Consider the following 27,166-nt stretch of genomic DNA (forward strand, 5'->3'; position numbering starts at 1 on the left):
GCAGAAGCTTTCTTACAAATTGAAATATAAGCTTCGATAAAATCATATTCATATCAATATTTTCTGTTTACTTGATACGACAACGTATGTAGGTAAATAAAAAACACTGAATCCGCAAAAAGATAAAATTTAATTTCATATTTCGAAAAGCAATTCTAGAAAAAAGCTTGTCAATTCTGTAAGGAATATAATACAAAAACTATGTAGGTACCTTTGTGAATTTGTGCAATTATTATAAAAAAATGGAATAGGCATTTGGACAGTGCTAAAACTTACTAAGGGGTTTTTAAAATAAAAAATATGTAAGTTGCTTCTCCATCATTTTCAATGACGGTTTTAGAATAATAAGGGATATACGAGGCATAAATAGATCTAGAATAATAAACGGTTTACCTCATAAGAATTTATATTGAATAAATCTACCGTATAGAACCGCTTGGAGCTAAATTAAAGCTTAGCTTAACCTTGCACCAGAATAAATATATCCAAGCATGCAGCTATTCAGAATCGACCCACAGACTTTTATAATTAGGTAACTTTCGTACCCTATCTCGAGCTATAGTCGGCGGATAAACTTGAGAGTCGCATTTGGAAAAAAGGCAAAGTTCACCCGAGCCACCCGCTGCCCCGCTCTTCTGCTTTAACCACCGACGCCACATAAAGAGTGTTATAAGATATCGGTGTTTTAAAACAAAAACTGGAGTAAATATGTTTTTTTGGCTACCGATTAAAATCATCTAATGGTAATACGGAAACCCCTTTGCTGGTAGTTAGTGTAACAAACCAAATCATAAATAAAACCACGCAGTAGAAACAGCGAACTTTACAGACCACTGAGTAGAAACGACTACCTAACTTAGCAAAGTTAACAATACAATAAAAATATAAACTAAAGTTGCATTGACATGGCTTTATCTGGGAAATAGGAAATAACCGTTGAAGTAGACTACTTGGTTCTTGAGTAGGGAAGGATCAATAACAGGCATGCAACAATACAATTTTAGTTTAAAATCGTGTATTAAAATGCCCGGTATACAGAGTGAAATTTCGGGTTGAGTTTTATCGCTTCGTTTTAAAAAATTAGGACTTCTTGAATGTAGTTGAAGGCTCTTAGTCGGCTTTGCTATTTATGGAGATAAATGAAAAGATAATTAAAAGAAATGATTATTGGTTTAGAGTTAGAGCAAAACTCACTCCGAACCGAGTTTTGACAATTAGCTTTATAGAATCACACTGCAGAGCTATGGTGTGATATGAGGTTATAGAGGTTATATCCTGATTAGTACGAAATGAATTCTCGGCTGCGGCCGTGAGCGTATTTATAATAAATTTATTATTTAATTCATCAAAAGATGCATGTCACGGTTATTGAACCCTCATTCTATTCTATAGATATGTTGGCCGACTGAGCTACAACCACTCTAACCGAAGATGAAAATCTTTTCAAAATACCAACAATCACTGGAAACTAACCATCGTCTTTTTTATGAAGTAACATTATAACATCAAGGCAAATGATACTCAAACTCGAGAGATCTCATTGAGTTTGACGTGAAAGGAAAATTTTATCGCGCTGGCGTTCGGGTCGACTCTTCACCGATAAGTGAATGGGTTTAATTTGGTAATAAATGGTTTTAAAAAAGGACGACTGAATGGCGTAGTGGTTAGTGACCCTGACTACTGAGCCGAAGGTCCCGGGTTCGATTCCCGGCTGGGGCAGATATTTGTTTAAACACAGATATTTGTTCTCAGGTCTTGGATGTGCCCGTAAAATGGCAATAGGCCCGCCCCCCATTACATTGGGAACATAACACTCTGGCGAAAAGTGGGTGCAGCAATGTACCTCTGCCTACCCCGCAAGGGAGTACATTAGTACAAGGCGTGAGTGTGTGTGTGTAAATGGCTTTAATTGCTATTATTTTATGACACATTGCAGATACTTTTTTCCTAAAACAATTTGTAAATTAATTTAAGCCACAATAGGTTACATTAACTGTACAATAAATTTTGTGCATTAGATTTTACATTGCAACTTTATATCAAGATATCCTAATATAAAGTCCACGTGTAAACCTAAAAAGGCCAAGCGAAGGGACGTGGACAATACCGAACGAAAGACTTCTATTTAAGAATCTGATCAATAATCTAAATTTGTAGTCGTACCTAACCTAATCACGAGCCCGGAATGTATCAACAGCTGCATGTATTATTTTGTAGTGCACGATTAATCAATAAAGACAACAAAGACCAAGAAAGTGATGCACCCGATGATTGTGACTACCGCAACGTCCCTGACCCACCAGCACGCTCTTCAGAAATATGACCATGCGCCGGTGCTGCATGGAGGCCTCTCATGTAGCAAGACAGCTCGCCGAGCTTGAAGAAACAAGTGAAAATAGAACGCTAGTTACAACACCGATACCGATGGGGTCACCACCAGCGATCATACAAGCGTGCATAATTAACCATCTTTAAGCAAAGTTGCTCTCTAGTCAACTCTGACGGAACTTGTATGGATCTGACAGATGTTTGACAGGCGAGCAACGGCGACGCTGCTTATGGATTGTTAATTGCTATCAGTTTGAATATCGCCGTTTTGAATCTGGGCGCGAGTTAGATAAATGTAAATAATTAAAATGCATCTAGTTTTTTTATTTAAGTACCTAACAATCTCATCAAGTTACTATAGAGTTCACATTTAATTTTGCAGGCGCAAGTTTCGATAAGGAACATGGAGCAGTATAAGCTGCCCGAGTGCTCCTAAGTGCCCTCGTCATCGAAGTATCACTCAACTGAGACTTAACGCCGTTGGCTTTTCTTGAAAAAATAACGTTTTTTTTTATTTCTCTTGAGAAACCCTTGACTTAATGACATGAACTTGGGCCTTGTTCACTTATTAACTCTTATTGTTGATTCGTTTAAACAGTGCAGGGGAGAAAATCACCTTCGGCATAGCAGTCAGGGTCGCTAACCGCTACATCATTCAGCCGTCAATTTCTGTCCATGAATAGAGTCACACTTCGGAGTTTTAGTCCGGCTTGTTCTTGTCAAATTCAAATTCAAATGGTTTAATCGACGTAAAATTTTACAATTATTTGTCGATAGTCATCTACCACCATTTCACAAAGGCCCTGTCATTGAGAAGGAAAGAAATGGCGAAAGAAACTCCTCGAGCATCTTTTCAACTTTTTCCTTATAATCTATTACAATTTTTACTTATATCTAGTGCCTACAATTTTACTTAAGTACCTATATCCATTTCATTTTTTCAATAGCCTTAGCTGAGGTGGACAAGACCACGCGTTTTTGTCGTTTAAATAATCATTTATACTATAGTAAGCTTTACTACATAATGTAGCTTTAACATAATTCTTAAATTTTTGCTCAGTAAGGTTTATTGCTTCATTTGATAATTTATTATAAAAACGTATACAGTTCCCCATGAATGATGTGTTTGTTTTCGAAAGTCTGAGTGTGGGGAAAAGCAACTTATTTTTGTTTCTGGTCTCAATACCGTGAGTGGCTCCTACTTTACTAAATGAATTTAAGTTTTTACGAACATACATAATATTTTCATAGATATATTGGCATGGAACAGTTAGTATACCTATTTCCTTAAACGTATCTCTTAATGAAATTCTAGACCCTAATACATATATGGCTCGAATTGCTCGTTTTTGCAGAATAAAGATTTGATTAATGTCAGCCGCTCGTCCCCACAATAGAATTCCGTAAGACATAACACTATGAAAATAACTAAAATACACAAGCCTGGCTGTATCTACATCTGTTAACTGTCTAATGGTTCTAACCGCATAAGCTGCAGAACTCAATCTACCGCTTATCCTCTCAATATGGGGTCCCCATTGCAACTTTGAGTCAATTGTAATACCCAGGAATACCGTTTCATTTACTAACTCTAGCTTATCGTTATTCAATGTCAAATATGTCTCTACTTGTCTTACATTAGGCAAAGTGAATTTAATACATTTTGTTTTCTTGGATTTAAGAGCTAAATTATTTACAGTGAACCAATTAGCAACTATGGAAAGAGTACTGTTTGCATTGGCAAAATTGACTTCTTGTCGCTTCAACTTAAATATAAGTGAAGTATCATCAGCAAACAGTACTATCTCACATAATTTATCTACCAAAAACGGTAAATCGTTAACATATACAAGAAACAAGAATGGTCCTAAAATCGAGCCTTGGGGAACACCCATACTGACAGGACAGCCAGCCGAACGCACTCCATTTATGTCAACTAGTTGAGTTCTGTTGCTCAAGTATGATTCCAATAATGTAAGAGCTTTGCCAGTTAGCCCATAATATTTAAGTTTCATAAGTAGAGTGGCATGATCCACACAATCAAATGCTTTCGATAGATCGCAAAATACACCCACAGCATCAAGACGTTCCTCCCAAGCACTAAATATGTGTTTGACCAACGCGACACCAGCGTCAGTTGTAGATCGACCTTTGGTGAAACCGAACTGTTGGTTATGGAGAAGGCCGTGAATACTAAAGTGCGAAAGCATTTGATGCAGCATAATTTTTTCAAATATTTTACTCAGTACTGACAAAACTGATACAGGCCTAAAATTATTGGGATCATTTTTCTCACCAGATTTAAAAAGCGGTATTAGTTTACTAAGTTTCATCAAATCGGGGAATACACCGACCTCAATGCATCTGTTAAAAAGATTAGCCAAGTGGGGTGCTAGGATATCAATAACATGACTAATAACTTTAACGGACATGCCCCATAAATCTTCTGTCATTTTTAGGGTTCCGTAGCCAAAATGGCAAAAACGGAACCCTTATAGTTTCGTCATGTCCGTCTGTCCGTCTGTCCGTCTGTCACAGCCGATTTACTCGGAAACTATAAGTACTACAGTGATGAAATTTGATGGGAATATGTGTTGTACGAACCGCTACAAAAATATGACACTAAATAGTAAAAAAAAGAATTGGGGGTGGGGCCCCCCATACATGTAACTGAGGGATGAAATTTTTTTTTTCGATGTACATACCCGTGTGGGGTATCAATGGAAAGGTCTTTTAAAATGATATAAAGTTTTCTAAAAAACATTTTTCTTAAAGTGAACGGTTTTTGAGATATCAGCTCTCAAAGTCGTAAAAAGTATGTCCCCCCCCCTCTATTTTTATAACTACGGGGTATAAAATTCTAAAAAAAATAGAGGTGATGCATGCTAATTAACTCTTTCAACGATTTTTGGTTTGATCAAAGTATCTCTTATAGTTTTTGAGATAGGTTGATTTAAGCTACGGAACCCTTTGTGCGCGAGCCCGACTCGCACTTGGCCGGTTTTAAATTTAATTCTTTATAAGTGGTAATTATGGTCTGTGTATTTATACAATGAAATTGAAAGTCGAGATCGCAAGGCGGTGCATTCCCTCTTAGCAAACGTTCAGCTTCAGCGCAAGATGAATCAAGGTTCTCAGTTGTAGCTATCGGTATACTACGGAAAAAATCTTCAAAGACGGAAGCCACTTCTTCACTAGATGAAACAATTTTATCATTAATTTTAAGTTCAAAATTTAAATCACGTGGTTTATTCTTCCCGTTTTCAGTATTAATGATATTCCATACGGTTTTAATCTTGTTATTAGAGTTTTTAATCTTTCTATTTATATAATCTGATTTAGCTTGGTGGCAAACGGCTTTGAATATCTTTGTATATTTCTTTACATAATCTCTAAAGTTATCATCATGAGTAAATGTACGCTGTTCATAGAGATCATATAATTTACGTCTGCTCTTATAAATTCCCGATGTTGCCCAGTCATTAAGACTTAGTTTACAATTAACATCTACTTCTTTCTTAGTGAACACGTTTTCAAATTCTTGAGACAAACCTTGAAATATTTCCTTAAAGGCATCATTGGGATTTCTTTCAGAGCTTCTACAGTAGCCAAGTTTACTGTTCAATCGAGATTTAAACTTATCAATTCTGTATGATGTTACTGGTCTGAACTTGAAAGTGGCTGACTTACGTTCAAAAGTACAAGGAAACGTAATAATTTGCCCACTGTGGTCGGATGGTAAACAATTGATTACAGAATGATTAGTAAATCACAATTACAGTAAATATTGTCAATACAAGTGGCTGAGGTGGGAGTAATTCTGGTAGGTTCCAGGAAGACATTACTTAAATTATATGACTTGAACATATTAATTATACAACATTCCATAGAAGTCTCAACTAATAAATCAATATTAAAATCTCCCACCACGACCACTTGTTTTGAGCTCTTAGATAAGATGGTAAGACTATCCTCCATCACTTTCTCAAATACTTTATAGTCAGAAGAGGGGGGCCTGTACACGCTTAAAATTATATACTTGTCCATCTCAACACAAGCTAGTTCAGCTATTCTTTCGACCGATAATTTTACAATATCTTTCCTATCCTTACATTTTAAATTTTTCTTTACAAATATTAATGATCCTCCTTTGTCTAACGATTTCCTATTAAATGAGCTAATAACATTGTAATTTTTTACATTAAAATTCATTTCATCATTTTTAAGGTGATGCTCAGTAATACAAATTATGTCTATGTCGTATTGTTCTAAAAATAACTCTAGCATTAGAAGTTTGCGAGAAAGCCCCTGAATGTTCTGGTGTACAACTCTCAGTTGCTCATCTCTTGTCGTGCATGGCAGTTTAAATTTACATTAGTATTACTACTAACTATCGTATCAGTTGGTCCTACTTCTGTTATACTACTTATAACAGGGTCATAAATATTGTAAGCTAACAATTTAGCTATCTGTCGCTTATAAAACTTAGGTACAAATAATGTACTCTTGGTCAAAATAAAATTGTGAATAAATTTATTTGTATCGAAATACATCATCTGTTCCCTATGACCAAATGTCATGTTAAATATCAACATATTTAACTCATGTATCTGAGTGTTCTGCTTATGAGACCGTGAAGCGGAATAGGGAAAGGCACAGATTATCGTTTTCTTGATTTCCATGGTAGAAAGGGCGTCATAGCATCTTATTAAGTCATTTTCTGTCACATCTAAGCTGTTTCCAACTAACAATACTAATGTAGTGTTTGCACTGTATTGTCCTGACAAAATTCTATCTACAATTTGGTTATAAGAAGCCCCTGGCATACATATATTAATGACTTTTTGTTTAAGATAGTCATTTAACATGTGACCCATTTTGCTACCTAGCTTATCTGAGAAGACAATTGTCTCATAAGGAGCTTCTCGAAGCAGGCAGGTACTCGGTGTTGAAGACAGGGCAATCTCGGACCGGTCGCACGGTGACGGGCTGCTCGTCGGGACGGCTGGCTCGTCGTTGCAGACTGTAGTAGCTGGCTCGTCGTTGCAGGCTGTACTAGCTGGCTCGTTCACATGAAGAGTGCAGGCTGGTGGCAGCTGAGTGTCAGTTAGTAGGACACTACTCGTCGCGACGGCGGGCTCGTTGTTGCAGGTTGTAGTAGGTGGCTGAATCTCATCAGGGGGGCAGGCAGATGGCAGCTGATGTAGCTGAGTGTCAGTTGGTAGGACACTGTCTGCTGGCTGCTGGTGCTGTTCAGATGAAGCACTCTGGTTGAACCCAGAAAGAGGTGCCGACATCTGGGGACTGGTGGTTTTATCCCCAGAGTATGGCGTACGGGTACTATTTAGGGCAGACTCTAAGTTGACCAGTCTGCGCTGCAACATTGCCATGTTCATCTCGTAGTAGCTGTTGCATTCCGAAAGGTCCTGCCTATGGACTAAAATATCCTTCTCATACTTATGGACCAGTAGTCCAAGTCTAACATTTTCTTCTTTTATAGATTTCATTGGTTTTTGTAACTTTCTCAAAGTATGTTGACATCTCTTTATAGATCTGTTGATTTTACAGTATTTTTTCAGTTTATTCGCACCGATAATCTTGGGTGTCACTTTGTGTTCGCAGGGTTCTTTGCAAGGTGTAGTGAGGTCTATGGTAGGTACTGCTTTACATTGGGAGTTGATCAGTTCCTCATACAAAGCGATGGTTTTATCATTTTCATCCCGCTCTTGCTCTTCATTCCGTCTTTGGAGCTCTCCGTTGGCCTCAGCCAGCTGTTGTTCCAGGCTGTGGATTTGCGACAGAGTAGCTTCATGGATGTTCTGGCACTGCTGGTATGACCTCAGTAGACCATTGAGCTCATCACACTTGCCTTGCAGATCTTGGTACTGGATATCCTGTTCTACTAATTGGTTTTTTAGCACTGTGTTCTTTTTTAAGATGCACTCAAATTCCATTTCATTTTCATCCCGTTCCTTCATGAGTTGGTCGGTCAGTTCACGGGATGCTTTGAGGTCCTCCAGGGCTGTCCTCAGCCGGAGTTCCAGGTCACGGGTATGTGCCTTGCTTCGGGACATCATCTTGGTTTGTCTGAAAAAACACGGGGTGCTACGGTAGTATATCGGTATAGGATATGGGGTGAATAGTCAGAGCACCAGATAGGGCTTATTTTTCAGGGTTTTAGTTACAGAACAAATGTTTATTCATGAAGTTACTGATAATTTATAAGCAATTTGGTAGTAGTAGAATTTAAATTGTAACTGATTTTCACTAATGAATTGTTATTATTTTCTAAATAATAATATAATACTTTGAGTAAGCTAAAAATACCTAATTTAGTTATTTGTTGACTAGTCTAATAAAAGGATGTTTTGTTAGTTATCTATGTAACAAGTACAGGCATTCAAATTCACTTCCACATATAAGTCAAGTGAACCAAGCACACAAGTCATAGAAGGATTTAATTCCCTATTCCTAAACTCCTAAACCAGGACTACCTACTAGACTACAGGGATGGGGAGCAGGTAATGTTAGAAGGGAATATTTCTAAATAAAAAGTTTACTTATAAAATGTTGTTTGAACAATTTGATCCTATGTATTGTGGTAAAATTTGAAATTAAACAATGAGACGGGACAGGGAGACTACAGTTTAGTTTAGGATAAACTAAGTTACTAGGTTTTAAATAGTAAAGATGAGATTGAGAAGAGAAATAAAAATAACTAAAAAAACTAAGTTAAATACCTACTTATTAGAAAGAAAAGGAAAGTAAAACGGCAAAGAAAGTTAGAATATCTTAATTTAAACTAAGTATAAAGGCTAAAGGGAGGGAAAACTAGATAATTTTACACAATACTCGCCTGATAATTCGTTGGAAATTTGAAGTTTGACAGGTTATAGGTGGTTCCAATTTCAACCTCATCAATTTGGTTAAAAACTTGTCTTGAGGCTCAAACTTCACTTGTTACACACTTATTTTAAATACATCGATACAATTACACTAATTTTAAGCTAATTAACTAGTATTTAATCAATAAAAAATATTTAAAACTAAGCAGCTGTTTCGTAGACAGCTATTGTTCCCCACAAATAAACAACTGGTGTTACTTTTGGGAATTCCAGTGGTCCTGCTGTGGCGGTTTGGTTTGAGGCTTGGAACACTGGTATTCATAGGTGTCAGGAAGAGGCATGGTGATGTTTCTTCTGGCTGCTCTTCTGCGTTTTTAAACGTCGTCTTCTTCCTCTTAGCAATATTTTTTATTTAATTTTCCATGCACTAACACCTTTTTCCTTCCTAATAGTTGTAGGAGTTTGTCATACCGTCCCTATTCACTTTAGACTTATAGATATATTTAGCGTTCAGCAAAAAACTTCACAATTGCACATTTCAAAACATGAATTGCAAACTACACCTTATACTGCGATAAGCCTAATTGCGTGTGAATCTATCTATCTATATTTATAAAAAAAGCGAAAGGTCACGTGTACACTGACTCATCACGAAATCTCAGAAACTACAAGTGCTATAGGAGTCTGAAATTTTGCATGGGGGTTCCTTCCTAAGGAACTACTTCCTACTTCCTTTAGTCCTACTAAGGCGGGATTTTGCGAGATTTAACCCCTAAGGTGGTAAAAAGGGTTGTCAAAGTTTGTATGAAACTTCTATAGTTTTAATAGCAGGGTTAGGAAATTTGGAAGGGACGTAGTTTAACTACCGTAGAGGTACCTACACTAAGAAATGGTTAAAATCCTTTTTTATGAAAAACATAATCCGCTTAATCCGACTCTTGAAATTTGGCATGCACAGGACTTATTGGAAAAAATCCCACGGGAACGGGAGTTGCCGGGAAAAAACATTTGTGTGAAATAGCGATGAATATTCCGTGAAAGTGTGTAAACAAGTATATTTCCTCGGGAAAATGTTTCAAGGCGAAGCAAGTTCTCTGGAAATGGTAGTGTATTTATAAAATTACGATGATTACAAGACTTTTTGTACTAAAAATGTTATAAGTAGTTTAATTTGTCCACTTAATTAACAGATTTGTACACTTGATTAAGTGTGTCCAAAAAAATATATAATTATAAACAAACAAAAAACCCGACTGCACGATAGAAAGATGAAAACAAGCCCCAATGTTAATGAAAGTATCGCAGGCGGGGACCAGCAGACGGTCCACCATTTAGCTGAATGTTACTTAGGTAGCTAGATACACTGTGTGGCGGTCAAGTTGGTCCCCGCCTGCGATACTTTCCATTAACATTGGGGCTTGTTTTCATCTTTTTAGCGTGCAGTCGGGTTTTTGTTTGTTTATAATTATATTTTTTTATTTATAACTTTTTAGTTGTTTTAATTTTTTAAATTTTATGTCAGTAGTTTTAGTTTATGAATATTTTTTATTTCAATAATTTTGGTGTTGTGATTTAAATACTTACCTACAATATGCATATTTTTGTAATGTGCTAATCAAGCCCTTTCATTTGATACCCCACACGGCATAGTTGGAAAAATATTATTTTTTCTTTCATCACTTTGTGTCCTCTATGTCAGTGTTTTTCAACCTTTTTCATGACGCGACCCCCCTGGTATAAAAAAATATTTCGCGACCCCCTTGGCCCTTTCGGTTTTTTAACATATATGTATGTGTATGTTACAGTATTCCCAATATTCATTCCATACGACGTATTGATGGTTTCCATGATTAGGATTCAAAGTAGTACATACTTATCGGATTTAAAAACACATTATTTTAGAATTACACACTTAGAATACGTGTGGCCATGTACATAGGTACGTACAACTAATGCCATTGCGACCCGACTATCTGACTTTTTTGAGCATTTGAATATCTTGAATAAAAGTTTTCAACGGTGAAATGAAAGTAAAAAGACAAACTACCTGGCTTTACAAAAAAAAATACTTGTGGTCGTCGTCTTTGAACCAGGCAGGAAGGCCTACCCACGCTACGTTTGCCTATTCGTGGTCTCCACTCGAGAACTCGTCTACCCCAACGGTTATCGGTTCTTCGGCAGATATGACCAGCCCACTGCCACTTCAGCTTGCATATTTTGACAGCTATGCCAGTAATCTTAATCCTCTGACTGATGGAAAACCTCATTTCCGATACGATTTATCAGAGAAACCCCAAGCTCTCCATAGCACGCTGAGCGACTTTAAATCGGTGGACTAGTCCTACCGTCAGTGCCCACGTCTCTGCACCATACGTCATCACTGGCAGGACGCACTGGTTGAAATCTTTAGTCTTCAGGCTCTGAGGGATGGCCAAGGAGAATATGTGCTGACGAAGTTTTCCGAATACAGCCCAACCCAGTTGGATGCGGGATGCGCCTTGCAGCCCCCTTGTCGAAGTTGCTTCTGCCTAGCCGAATTTGCCTTTTGTCTCCCCGAGGTAGACATATCTTGCACAAATTCGATTGTTGCCTCACCAACGATCATCGGCTCCAGTTCGATGTGGGCATTGTACCTATATGACTTTCGTCTTGTCTGCAGAGATTCTCTGATAACGATGTCGTCCGCGAAGCAGAGAGGTGTGTCATGTACTCGCCATTTATACATATGCCAAGTCCGGCGGCATCGTACAGACTCCTCAACTCCTCGATATAGCGCCATTCGATTTGAAATCTCTGCAACGCTACCAAAATTTCCCATGTCTCGATGGAGTTGAAGGCGTTTTCATAGTCCACAAAGGCTAGACACAGAGGCTGATTATACTCTTCGGTATTCTGTGTAATCTGCCTTACTGTGTGGATGTGGTCTATTGTACTAAAACAGATCCATGAGATAATTTAATTAATATAATCAAGCTCAGCCTTCGCATTTAAGTTTTTTTTTTTTTTTAATGTATGTGTACTAATTGTCTTTATTGTTTTTGTACTAAAGTTCCCAGTTTTTCGCCCTTTGGCGACCCCCCTACAGAAGCTTCGCGACCCCCCAGGGGGTCGCGACCCACAGGTTGAAAAACACTGCTCTATGTATATATAAATGTAACGTCACACAGCCTATAACCATCGCGCAATCAATACACTTCTAACGATACCTCATACATCAAATCTATCAAGCCGTTTAGGCTACAGGAGGGAACAAAGAAACAGACAAACATACATACATACATACATGGGTTCCCCTCATCTCGCCTAATCTTTGTTTCCCAAAACTCGTTTCGCATAACTCGTATGGTCTAAACTTTTTTGGTCGAATCATCATTTTGCCAAGACTTATGTGGCATAAGGCTCGTTTCGTCTAAAACTCTTTAGGCACAACCTTGAAACACCTAAGTCAAGTTTTCTCAAATTTATGTTCGTATAGGTATATAATCTTGTTTCTCCTAATATTATCTTAATAAAATACAGTACTCGTATGTATGTAAAAATTATATGTATGTATTAAATGTACCTTTTTTTAATTTTTCTCCTACATCCCGAATATCATTTATAATTATTACAAAAGCCATTAAACCCCATGGGATCGAAACCTAAAGATAGGTGCGCGACGAGCAAAGCGAGGAGGAGCGTGTTAGGTGCACATGTTCATCAAAAGCAAACCGGAGCGCAGCGAAGCGGAGCGACGCGTTCGCAAATAAAGGAATCAATACGAGGCACCTGTTTCCGCTATGTATAGGGAGACGCTCCGTCAAAGCCAAACGAATATTATTACTTTGTATAACCTATGCATTATTAGGCTATTCAAGATTTGGCCATACCATCATTTGGCTAAGCAAGATTATGCTAAATAAGTTTTACTAAACGGGACTTATGCCATACGATTTTCGGAGAAACGAGACTTTGACCAAACGTTACTAAGCAATATGAGATTAGGCAAATAAATCTTAGACCAAAAAAGGTAGAACCATACATACATACGTACAAACATAAAATCGAAAAACATTACCCTCCTCCTTCGGCAGTCGGGTAAAAAAGCAATATTTAACAAAAAAATAATATATTTTTCATTTAATAAATTTAATTTGCACCAATATGTATACACTTAAGAGTATCCTAAGGAACAAACGTGTAACGTAGCTTGGGACAAAAAAAACATTTTTAATTTTATATTAATTTAATAAAATCTGACAACACCAAAGCTACAGCACAAATTTTAGTGATTTTAGATTAAATAATATCCTACCGGATAAAGTAAATTTCAAATTGAAATTTTAGTCGTACACTGCGATAGCTTCATTCAAAGTTGGTGTAGTCGAAAATGTCCCTAGGTACGTTACATTTTACCCTAATTACCATGTCGTCTTTGAATTCTAGATGAGAAAATCCGTTTCGAAAACCCGAATATCTGGTATTCCGTGAATAGGTAAGCTAGCCGCATACACGGCAAGCATCAGCAGGGTACCCTCTAGAACTCTAGATAATCCGTAATAAAACAAAATAAAAAACATATTCTTAATTTTTAAACGCAAGTCTTCTTCCTCATTTTGGCCATAAATTTTTCAACAAACTAGCGAGATTCCATACATTAACAAATTATATTAATTCATTTTTTTATATATTTTCTTTAGAGTCTCAGGTAAAAGCTTGTTACGAGTTTATAATGTACTATTATGAGACTATTTACTTTTTTTTTAACAAAACTTGTTATATTTTTATATCTGAGAAAAGTGGATGGCTCACTTGTGATCCTTCGGGGATTACAGTCGTGAGTGCATACCTATGTATAAATATAGTATGTATATGTATTTTTATATCAGTTACCCACATTTTAGTTATAACTTATAAATTTGAAATTGTAATATCTCATTTGTAAGCTCAGAAGTAATGACCCTAAAAACACTAACATTTACCTTATAATACATATAATAAATAACACATATCGTTGAGGTGGCCGCAAACGGTCAAACAGACAGTAAAGCTAAAATATAATACTATCCTACAACAATGCTACACTACAAAGACTTAAAACTTAAATATGTGCAAGTCCTGAACATAATGCCTGGTGCTTGCTTCCTCGTTCAAACGATCAGTCACTGGGAAGAAACAAGGGTAGTGAAGAACACTTTGCTTTGTTCTACACCTTACCTCTTCGAATGTCTGGCTTAAACTCTACTTACACAAGTATATTGCACATAAATGCAATGCATGATGAACAATGCGTGTATGCGATAGCACAGTTTATTATTAATTTATGACGTAAAGTATGTATGTTTGTGCCGGTTCATTGTTGGTGGTATAATAATGTATTTACTATAAAAGATTTAGGCAAGGCAACACCCTTGCCAATGTGAAACTAAAATGCACAATAACGAAATTATACGCAAAAATTCCATGAAACTACTGGTACTTTCAATATAAAATATTCGTGTAGAAAAATAGAGTTTTTATAAGTAACATACGAAAAATACTTTCGTAATCGATAATTTTGTGTCTCAAGTACTTTCAAGTAGTATTAGCATCCGTTAGAGTGGAAAGTTTTGTAGAATTACAAGTAAATTCATGAAAAAATATGTCTGAAGAGGGGATTTTCAGACATATTTTTCCATCAGTCGCGAACGAGAAGTGTGCGCTGGAAGTACATGCAACACAATTATGATACATCACTGGAAGAGGCTCTTTTCTTGCACTTCCAATATTCAATGGATAACCTTATGATTATTTAATAGTTACAAAATAAAATATCAAACAAATAATGGTATTCCTGGTAGATATGAATTGAGAAAAAGAGTTCCCTATAAGAAAAAGTCCTCGTACTTCAAGTAAATGAACAAATTATAATTAAAACTACGCCAACACGCCAGAGCGCCAACGCAAACTACATCGTCGTTGTAAAAAAATGTGTACAAATAAATGACATCTCAATTCACCCTGAGACTCTCTTAGTTAATTGGTTTCCTGCTCGAGTAGAATGGCCAGTAATGAATATTTAACATTGCAGGGGTGCGGGCGGAGGAGGGATGTTCGGCGACGTCAACATATCTGCCATCCTCGACTCTCTGTCAGTCAGCTACGACAAACGAGTGCGGCCCAACTACGGAGGTCAGTTAACATTCCATAGCCATCCTTTTGCCGAAGTTCATTCCAACTATCTCTTCGTATAGCTAAGCCTTTGCTGACTGTGAATACGCTTGTTCTAGATTAATATGTCAGCTAGATTTTTGCAGGAGATACCGATCGACTTATGCTTTGTATATACATAATACTCGTAATTTATTTATTAGATATTTAAAAAGGTAATATGTTTAAAAAAAAAATAATTGTGAATACGCTGTATGTTTTTTTTATAATATCTCGGTTTTTTGCAGGAGACATTGGTTAATTGAGTTTGTGCACAAAATTTCAATGCAATTAAATGAGATTGATTACAATATTCCAGTTAATACGTATATGAAAAACCAACAGTAAAATATTTGTCAAAAAAATATTGTTCATGATCTCCACATGCACATGCACTATTCCATTATATTCTCGGAATGCAACCTTTGAGCATATCCCCTTAGGGATAAACTGCCCTCATAAGCATGGACCATGTTCCCACCACGCTGGTCTACTGTGCGTTGGTGGGTTCACATAGATATTTCGAGGAAACACTATAGTATATAAATATAGTATCAATATTACTGGTAAACAGCATATAGTAACTGTCTATATGTATCGACTGTCCTATCGATAGGGCACGGGAGAGCAATTGATTTCAAAACTATTGATCTGCATTGATATAAAAAACAATGCCATTTTTTTTACAAATTAGCAAATCTGTTTTAGTTTAAACGAAAAAAACTACAATAAAGAATAACATACGTCATTTACATAAAGCTTCGTGATAATAGGGTAGTTTCAAATCTTAACTTTATTTAGTCCGCACTTGAGGCCAGTGCCAAACTGCATTTAGTCTTCTTATCGTCCTTATGGTGGGTAAAATAAATAATCCAAAATTAAATTGTTAGCTCACTTTTTTATAAAATTAAAACTTCGATTTTGTTTTTTTAATGTCTGTTATTGCATTTCTCATAATTTCAGTGAGAACTTCGGGCGACTGATTCTCATACCCATGTCGAATGTTGTCCCTGACTCGCTTAAATAGGGTGATTGCACTGAAATCGTTAAAATGAGAGATTAGGCAACCCGGGAACGCTATTTTCCGAATATCGGTTGTGGCTCTGCGCGAGCCATATATGCGGTTGCTCCATCTTATTGGAACCACATGTAATAATAATAATAACCACACTAATTCGTCCAACTGCAGCAGAAAAAAATGTGCCAGCTCCATGGCAAAAATGTACAAACGGATTTGACACTGGGGGTAATTTGCAAAAATGAGACCCTCTTCCAATAGGGTGATTTCTTTTGGCCCACCCACCATATATTTTTGATCATACATTCTGTTCGCAGGACTGACGACATACCTAAAATATTTGGACTTAATATAACTTTGTTATTTTTCACTTATAATAAAAATTAAAAAATACTAGAGTATTTTATATTATTTACTAAGCGGGCTAAAAAATCTAATTTAGGAAACAGGCCTATTATGTCAAATTATTTGCGTTATAACTTTTTCAGACGATTACTTATTTTTTTTTTATTTATTTATTTATTTTATTCAGGAAACAAACAGTCACTTACTAATCATTACGAATTTAGCTGAAAGTGCCCTATTCGCGTAAGTCGCTTATCAGCGCTCGTTCGGGAATAGTATGAAACTAACAGATCGGCGTACGTTTAATCAGCTTTTTTTCTGTATAGGGCCTAAGGGTGCTTACATGAAGAATCAGGTTCCCTGTATCTACCCGTACGGGTAACTTGATTAGGTATGCGAACTGAGAGATTAAAAACCGGAAAATGCTCTAGCGCACTCGCAGAAAGATAAACAGCAGGTTAACGGTACGGGTAGATAAGGGAACCCAGTCTCTCTATGTAAGCACCCTTATATAGAAAGACCGAGAAAAAATTGTCAAAAAACTATGTAGAGTGAATCATGATAGGGTATGAATGGTATGTATGATAGAGGGTGGGGAAATGTGGGGTGACACGAAGAAGTATATTTACATTATTGACATACTTTCTGCCAGCCTTGTGGTGTCTTGTCTACAGCCGCCCAATTTTGCGTTGATGGGATGGTAGTGATTTGTTTCCAGAAATATTGGGTGGCTGCGTTTAGAAAGAAATAACTTTTGGCGCAATATAAACATAGTACATACATAACAACAATACAATAAAGATATACACAAAAAAGAAAGAGCTCAGAAATTGCTGCAGGCACGCACTACCCAAGCGCCAAATCTCGAAAAACGCTGCTAATGCTATAAATACCAGAATACACATTTTGTTTATTAATTCTTATACAAATAAATATTTTTGAATTGAATGGACTTTTTCAATAGGTACATGTATAAATGATTAAAATCGGACATTTGAATAAAAAAATATTACAAATTTTAAAATGAAAGGGATTGGACTGAATGAAAACTACGCATTGAACGCTTCATGCAACATAAATAGCATTGAATACTTTTTTAATTACTTAATCTATAACGCCAACGGATTTATACATACGTACTCAAATATAATTTAGGTTCTACTATGGTACCTACTAAATGAAAAAAAAGTCGAGACTCGAGCTATCAATACGCTAGCTGAAGCGGGTAAATTGACATTACATTGCTTTCAGGACCTCCAGTGGACGTGGGAGTTACCATGTACGTGCTCTCCATCAGCTCCCTTTCCGAAGTGAAAATGGTATACAGCAGAGATCAACTTGATTATTGTAGATATTGACATTTTGTAGTGCGCAAGTAAGGTTGCAACTGTCGGCCGAGGTGTGGACTGAGCGCTCAGCTCCACGTTCGGCCGACGGCGGCGATCCTCCGGGCGATGGGGCACATCTTCGTCCTCTGGTTTGGATTCGGAGACTTGCGTAAGACTCACGATTGGGCTTGATTGCAGGTCCGCCGGTGGAGGTGGGCGTCACCATGTATGTGCTCTCTATCAGCTCCGTCTCCGAAGTGCTCATGGTACTCGTCCCTGTCAGTTCACGCTTGACTCGGTCGCCACCGAGCTGAGAGGTCGCGACCGAGCAGCCCTAGACACGAGGCTGCGAGCATGCCGGCGTATTGGAGCAGACCACCCGGACGATGTACCGCTTTATTTCTAAATTACTACCTGCATAATATTACTGAGTTCATTTAATTGGCTACAGCGGTGAGGCCGTCCGGATGCGTCACTATCAATTAAAATTATACATTGCCTCAAAGCTTTAAAAAACGCTATTCAGCATTCTCGAAGCAAAATAGTATCGTCAATTTGCTCTATTTTGTTCTTTTTAAGCTTTATTTTGTTTTGGTAGGTTTTTGCTATATCTGTGGGTTTCTACTTCTTTACTATTCTTTTGAATGGCGCCAAACTATCTTCCGGAGTCGCCACTCATTGGTACTTTCTTAATTTTAACGTAGTTTTGCTATAAATGTATTCTGTTATCCAGTTATTTCGATAGGACTTGGAACCTGGATATGGTTTTCGGAGAGTTACTTACTGTTTCAATTAAACGAATCGTTTTGACGCAATGTTAGATCTGTTGAACATGTGGATTGTCTTGTGGTTAGTCGCACATTCAAACTTATTGCAACATTTTACCTATTACACGGTGACACAATGGACATCGGGGCGTGTACACAGTCATCAAATCTTTCAGATCGAAAACCCTTGATAACGGTTCCAGAGATGTGCAAGAGGGATGACCCCTGGTGGAATCCAAATCAAGGGGACGAGAAAAGTCACATTGTGACGTGACCATTGTCCGGATCTTAGAATTAAATAGTTTATTTATAGTTACGTGCAGTGAGGACGATGTTTAAAGGAAATGCCTAAAAACGTAAAACGTATTATCATTACAATATTTTGAAATAACTGGCACAAGTAAGTGTGTTTAGTCTTATGTCCTGACTGTACGCTTAGTTTTACCTTACCCATTGGTTACGGGGTAGGTACACGCTTTTAAATTTCATAATAAATAATACGATTTTCATAACACTTACATATCTTGAGACCTTAGATTGCTAGAAGCGTGTACTTCTTTCTGTAATTTTCGTAAACCATGGTGATGGCGCATTCAAACTGATGTGTGGGTTCAGATACTATAAACTCAATAAACAGTCTTAGCGGCTTTACACAGAAATATAATCACCTGTCAGTTTGAGTACTGCCTTTAGTGGATACAGGTCATGATTTTAAAACAAAATGCTAACAGAACTGTTTAGCGTAGAATCTAAATAAATATGAAGTATTATTTAATGAAATCTTTGTTTTATCTCAAACCAAAATATTAAGGTATTTGTTTAAATCAAAATATACAAACATTATGAATATATCTATTATGCGTACTATTAACAAAAAAAATCCTTTGAATTTATTGCCGATCCTTACGCACCATTCGAAACTTCTGTTTGCGTGCGTGGCGGTAAACCAAGGTTTATCTTAATTTCATAAAAAAAATGTGTAAGTACTTTAAACTTGAAATGTGTATAGGTATACGTACACATAAACACTCACGCCTTGCCTTGTGAGCTGGTAGGCACACACTTTACCAGTCCTAAATTAATCCAAATATAATGGTATTCTATTTTTTATAATATTTATTATGCTTACCTACCTATATACTTTTAAAGTAAAATACAGTTTTCTTAGAAAAATAATGGAAATAGAAGTCCCGCAGTTATCAAGAATATCAAGTTTACAAATTAATTGTACAATTCACGATAGTTCTCGGAGTTTCTTTCACGAGGTTTACTGAAATAGATTTCTATTTAAGTTGTTAACATTTCTTGTAAATACGACAAACTAGTTGTCGGAAATTAATATATTTATATATCCTTGTTTATTTATTCATTCCTAATGGTTAGTGTAGTAAAAGGAAAGCATAAGCACACTTTGTGTAAATCGTTAATTGTATAAAAACCAAACAAAATACTTTACTTTAACAAAAAAAATATAGGTACTAAAATTTAAAAATTTGTCAAAAATTTATCAGTCTTGAAAAATTCTTAAGAAACACTTTAATATTCATCGATCATATTCATATTATCAAGTTCATTTATTATAAGAGTAAATGGGTAAGTTATATTTTAATGTTTTTTTGTAATATACGAATTGTATTTCAGGATTTTACCCTGGATTTCTACTTCCGCCAGTTTTGGACAGACCCTAGACTGGCTTATAAAAAGAGACCGGGCGTAGAAACACTCTCAGTCGGATCGGAGTTCATTCGTAACATATGGGTGCCAGACACTTTCTTCGTCAATGAAAAACAATCCTACTTTCATATTGCTACTACAAGCAATGAATTTATACGTATTCATCATTCCGGATCAATCACTAGAAGTATAAGGTAAGAAAACATATTTTAGTCGAATAAGATGCAGTTTTGACTGTTTTTAACATCTTGAGTTGTAATACAGTTTAAGATTAAGAGTCGAGGCGGCGTCGCGGCTGCGGCGGTGACAAAGAGGCGCGTTTTCTCTATATTTTCTATATTCCGTATTCGCTTAGGTCGAAGCTAACTCGAGACGTCGAAAGTTTTTTTATTAACATGTTAGTTTTGTATATGTCGCAGGCATCTGGTTTAATCTCCTGTTTGATTGAACCGCTAGCCCGTTCATTGGATGACGCTGCTTAGTTGTATGACTAGGCCGAACGTTGATTGCACAAGCGTCACAAAACGTCCAACTAGTTAGCTGACTTAAAATCAGTCAGGTGGTGAACAAAACAAATATGGCGTCTAACAGCGAACATCTGACACAAAAAGCACTTGTATTGTTATATTTTGCAAATAAATTAGCTTTAAAGTGCGTTATTTATGTTAAAATAGTGTGACAACATGTATTTACCTATTATTACGCTGCGGGCGGATAGTTTCAAAGAAAAAATTGTGGCGAAACTGGATAATATGAAGGTACGTTTATTGTTATTGTTTAGTTAGTTAATTTGTGAGATAAGAGCTTTGTAACATAGTCTTTTTGTTGACTCTTGTCTGGTCATGTTCACCATAACCAGTTAACCAGACATTACAAAGTTGCTATACTATATCCCATTCAACGACTTCGCTGAATGACGTTCAGTCAAGACGTTGAACGTTACAATCAACGACTTGACGAGTTGTCCTTTAGTCATACAACTGAATAGCGCCATCCAATGAACGGGCTAGTGGTTCAATCAAACAGGAGATTCAACCAGATGCCTGCGACATATATAATGATTATGTATTTCATTTAGTCAAACGTTTCTGGTAGAAGAGAAAAAAGTTATAAAATTTTGAAAAAATATCATGTTACTTAGTTTATAAAAAAAACACGTAATTGAGATTTTACGTGACTCACGTAATCAGTCCTACTATTATTTTTTCATTACTATTAGCATTATTCTCTGTTGCACAGAGTTTGACAAACTAAAAACTGTAAACTGTAACTGTAAGTTGAGGTTAAATTATAAAATAAAAGGTTGAAAGAAATAGAATAACGAAAATTATGCTTTCAGACTGACTATCACGGCTTCCTGTCCAATGGACCTTCAGTACTTCCCAATGGATCGGCAACTTTGCAACATCGAGATTGAAAGTTGTAAGTCCTACCACTTTTTATTGACAGCACTTATAGCTACCCATAATTACGTCCTGTACAGTTTGACCGGGACGGTCCCGGTTTGATCCTTGTCCCAGTGTCCCGGACGGTTTGCACTATCTTCCCGGTCAAAATTAGGCCACGCCACGCATTTAGGGGGAGACGGCCCCTAAAAGCGTGGCGTCTGTAAACATTTCCCAAAATTGTAAAGTAGAAACGTAAAATCGGACTGTATGATTGTGTAAAATTTATTACTTCCTATTCATAATTAACAAGCACAAGACCATTCGTTTTCTGATCACAAAGTTACACAGCTGAAACGAACATTTACAACTTTTAGATTACCTAATATTTCACTACTGGTATAAGGGAGCGCGAGCGGAACAACGTAGATATTTTAAGTATTCTTCTCGGAAGCACTATTTGGCTCTATTCCAATTGCTAGTTTATGGGTTGAACTAGCAGACCGACTAAAGAAAACCTTAACTACACAAGGTAAAGGTATACTGTAGAGGTATTTGAATTTCGGAGAGCTGCTAACTAAAGTTGCGAAATACGAAGTATTGATTTGTTGAACCAACTAAACCCCAACCGGATATAAAGTCATAACTCATAATTCTAAAGGCACAAATTCCACATTCTGCAAAGTGATGCATTATTATTTTTTTCACTCGTGTTACATTTGTTATTTGTTATATTCAAAGTTTTCTATGACTCTTTTTACGAGCGTCAATTCCGTACAAAGGGTGATTTATTACTTAGAAAAGTAAGTAGTAAACATTTTTCATTAACTTCTCTTAACTGGATGAATAGCAGGATAATATATACATATATTGTTTGGTTTGCTTGTGCTACCAATTTGATTAATGCAGTTAGGATACCAAACGTTGTTTCAGTCAAAAATAAAGCTAAGATTACTATTTTTTACTGTTTTAATGGAGATTAAAGCAAACTCTCTTGCTGAATTTTAGGTTTCAGTCCGAGATTCTTCCAAAACTGACTGTTTGCTATTAAACATTGTACAGTTTCAACGTAAGTAATGGAAAAAGCCTCAACATTGCAGATAGTGCTCGCACAGTAATAAGTAGATTAACCTTTTCTAAGAGCAAAAGGCAAGCGACAAAAATGTGTGTCAGTAAGAGAAGCATAAGCATTAAGCACCCCTTCCGGCTAAGTGGGGTGGCGCCTAACAAAAGGTTGCATATGGGTTCGATCTATACCACTAAGCGACACTTTATTAACGCTATTAAACTTCATGTCATGAAGTCTGTGTGTAAGAGTGCTTTTCCATCAGAGATGTTGTATGCAGTTATGCTACGATGATGTGATAGAAATCCATTCCCACCAGTGATATGCTATGTGGCCCAATTAATTTATGAATTGTGGGTGGAACGTAGCAAATCTCTAGTGGAAAAGCACCCTAATAGTGACTTATTCGATGTACAGTCGGCTACACGATGCGGGACATCCGCTACAAGTGGAACGAGGGGCCCAACTCGGTAGGCGTGTCCAGCGAGGTGTCCCTGCCGCAGTTCAAGGTGCTCGGCCATCGCCAGCGGGCCATGGAAATCTCCCTCACTACAGGTAAGGCAGAGTTCAGAGAGAGTTCGTAATATTGATAAAATAATTCCGTGCGTTCATTAGAACATACTTTACCGTCGATCAGTATCAAAATCATTAAAAGTTTAGTATAGACTGTCAAGTATGTTCTAGTGACTAATTAACGTACGAAGTTATTTGAAATATAAATATTACAAATACTCAAACCTTTAGGCTTTACAAAGAATTTACTTATTTCAAAATTCAGCTTAAACGGAATTAATTAGGTTTCCACATTTATGTACTAAGTATTTTGTCATCACATCATATTTAGTTCAAAACAATTTTAAAATGAATAAACTTTTGTTTTGCCACATATAATGTGTTTATTATATAACTTAGTTGAGCAAAATTTCACATGTAAAATTAACCACCAATAAATTTTGCACATTTTTCAGTAAAGTTAGGACTTTTGTTTTGCCTTCAAATTAAGCTAACATAGCATTCCATCGAGATTGACACTCATACCTTGAACTTGAAACTTTTGCGGGATATACGAAGGTATTTTGTTGCTAACCACTTTTCGCCAGTGAGCCCACAGATTACTTTTGTTATAGCAAGATGAATCGTATTTATTGATAAATAACTATTACATTGCACATCGTTTGTGAATTCCAACCAATAATAATATGAAACTCACCTTCAACATGAATTTATTATTCAAAAGTAAGTTTGCATCCGGTTCTGAATTTCACTATCGGAATAATGATGCGAATTTCTGACCAGTTTGTATTTCGGCAACGTTATAAATTGTTAATGCATTTCTGTTATAGTTAGAATCATATAAATATCCTTTCTTGGAAATGCTTTGTTACGTATGGAAATGAATTGAACAAACATTTCACAGTAATGAATTCAGGAATTAATTATTATGAATACAGTGAATACTAATGCAATTGTATCTTAGTGAGGATTTAATAATGAAATCAGTGTTGCAGTGCTATGCAGCCTGTGAAGGCTTGTATTTACCAACTATTAAGATATCAATCATATTGATACAGTAATAATTAGATTTCAATTATGAAAAATATATAGGTACATAGGTATGTCTACATTTTTTTTGTAAATCCTGATAGATTGCACAAACCAAAAAGTGTTCGAGAATGATCTTTTTTTCTGTAAACATATAGGTACAGACAGTGTATGTTTAAAAAAACTCTTTTTCACAGGAAACTACTCAAGATTGGCTTGCGAGATTCAATTCGTCCGCTCTATGGGTTACTATTTGATTCAAATCTACATTCCTTCCGGCTTGATTGTCATCATTTCTTGGGTTTCCTTCTGGTTGAACCGAAATGCGACTCCCGCCAGGGTGTCTCTCGGAGTCACCACTGTCTTGACTATGACTACCCTCATGTCTTCTACGAACGCAGCATTGCCAAAGATTTCTTATGTAAAGTCTATCGACGTCTACCTGGGAACATGCTTCGTGATGGTCTTCGCTAGTCTTTTAGGTAAGCTTGCAAGAGCATTTAAATATTAAATTCATTTATTTATCTATATGTATTGTGTGGGTAGATTGTAGTGTAAGCTACCCAGATGCTAGACTCCCTGACTTTGGTAATTATAAGAGTTCGTAATCTATTAAAACATTCAAATATTTATCTAAATCAGTATCAAGTTACATGATCAAGTTGACGAATCGATCAAACCAGAAATCATGGTGATGGAATTATAATGATTTATGATGATAGTAAAAAAGGCTAGTCTTCTAAAAAACATTTAGTACTTTTGGTATATTATGTCGTACGCGATGCTACATTTGGTAATAAGCTACAAATGGAAAGGATTCAATAATTAATTTCATTACAGAATACGCTACTGTCGGCTACATGGCCAAGAGGATACAGATGCGCAAACAACGATACACCGCGGTTCAAAAAATGGCTGCTGAGAAGAAAATGGCTGATGGTCCCGCTCCAGGCCCCGCTATTGAACCTATCCCTCCTCCACGGGGAGGAACTCTCTCTAGGTCCCACACTCCCGGTCATCCCCCCCACCCCCCGCACCCGCTCCACCACAGTCACCCGCACGGACATCCCCATCCTCCAAGCCGTTCATCGGTAAGTTACTCCTTGAATTTGATTGTATAGTTGTTTAACAAAATCTCATCAAAATATACACATTAATAGTTTATTGGGCAATGCAACCTGTAAACCATCGATATGTACCATACGTATTTAAATGTTTTTCTTTTCAATGTAGGAAGTGCGATACAAGGTCCATGATCCTAAAGCTTACTCGAAAGGCGGCACCTTGGAGAACACCATCAACGGATCGCAGCGCGCCCCGCCCCCCGTGCCGCTGCCGGCAGCCCCCGCGGACGAAGAAGCTGGACCCCCGCTCATTCCTGCATCGAAGGTATTTCCTTAAAACTAACACTTTCGGTGCACCGAGCTAGCGACACAAGCATTGCGACCTTTACTAGCCAGCGTTCGCAAAAGCAAGTTAAATTTTTACAATCTGTTTAATGACTGACCGACTGAATAACATTAAAAATGCACAGCGAATTAGCTCGCGCCCATATCTATAACATTATAATCAAATACGTGTTATTAATTTTATATGAAGGCTGAATAAATTTACAGGGAATCAACAAATTGCTCGGCACAACTCCATCGGACATCGACAAATACTCTCGCATCGTGTTCCCCGTCTGCTTCATCTGTTTTAACCTGATGTACTGGATTATATACTTGCACGTCTCCGATGTAGTTGCTGATGACTTGGTACTACTTGGAGACATTAACTAAATATTGATATACCTGATGAATAACGGATAAGATTTTACTGATGAAACTAGGGCAATGACCATCGAACCCTCCGATAATAGATAATTATAATGTCTTATGATAATATTCTACCATGTTTAATAACATTCAAAATTACAGTCACGGTTTTTAATAGAATTTATAATAAGGAGCACTAAAATTACATATAAGTGACTTAATCACTTAACTCTTGCTTAGTATCTATTTCTTTAGAATCCGTTTCCACCGTAAAATTCAAGCGTAAGGCAATTACCTAATTCCAACGACTCTATGTATAACACTAATTCACTGACAGCTAACTGTGCGATTGCATAGTTAGTGATTTAAATTACAAAATTTACCCTAGAATGCACGGATATCTGTATATCTCTAAAATAAGTCCTTAATTCGAAAATATTACTAAAATTGGGTTATTTATTCAGGTATTATTTCATATATTTTCATATATTTTTCTCAGTAAAATTTACGTAGTCTATAAAAACAAAAGACTAACTAGAATACTTTGAGAGCAAAGACTTATGCTCAAAATAATTTATCTGTATTTGATATTGGATTTGTTACTATAATGTATGATGAAATTTTTCTGAAAGTTTTAACCTGATGCTTAGGCTTATCGTGGGATGTTTATTGTCGACTTGTAATATTCTCCCTGTTTGTTTGATACCTTTGTTTCCGAACTGCCAATTTTTCTGTATACGTTCTAATGAAGTATTTCAAATTCAATGCCACGGCTATAATACAGATACTTACATATACCTACAGTATAATTCACGTGAGTTGGCGGCTAATAGTCCACTTTAGTTTTTTCGGCACATGGAGCCTCCTTCTAGACTGCATTTTTTCCATAGTCTCGGAGACTAGGTTGAATCTGACAGTGAAGACCAAAGTCACTAGCCCGCAG

General features: G+C 36.6%; 1 protein-coding gene across 2 annotated transcripts in view; it reads left to right on the forward strand.

Annotated features, from left to right (window-relative positions):
• Nucleotides 1-26,659, forward strand: part of Rdl-2 (gamma-aminobutyric acid receptor subunit beta-like) — a 39,097-nt gene extending 12,438 nt beyond the window's left edge. The window contains exons 2-10 of one of the 2 annotated variants that reach the window (XM_048632365.1): nt 15,223-15,323; nt 18,231-18,298; nt 20,441-20,667; nt 21,813-21,895; nt 23,342-23,479; nt 24,664-24,948; nt 25,307-25,557; nt 25,700-25,855; nt 26,083-26,659. In XM_048632365.1, the coding sequence (XP_048488322.1) occupies nt 15,223-15,323; nt 18,231-18,298; nt 20,441-20,667; nt 21,813-21,895; nt 23,342-23,479; nt 24,664-24,948; nt 25,307-25,557; nt 25,700-25,855; nt 26,083-26,247 (1,474 nt within the window). In that variant the 3' untranslated portion in view covers nt 26,248-26,659. 2 annotated transcript variants of the gene reach the window in all.
• Nucleotides 26,660-27,166: the final 507 nt, after the last annotated feature.

This window comes from Plutella xylostella, chromosome Z (genome assembly GCF_932276165.1).
Source record: "Plutella xylostella chromosome Z, ilPluXylo3.1, whole genome shotgun sequence".
NCBI classification, from domain to species: Eukaryota; Metazoa; Arthropoda; class Insecta; order Lepidoptera; family Plutellidae; genus Plutella; species Plutella xylostella.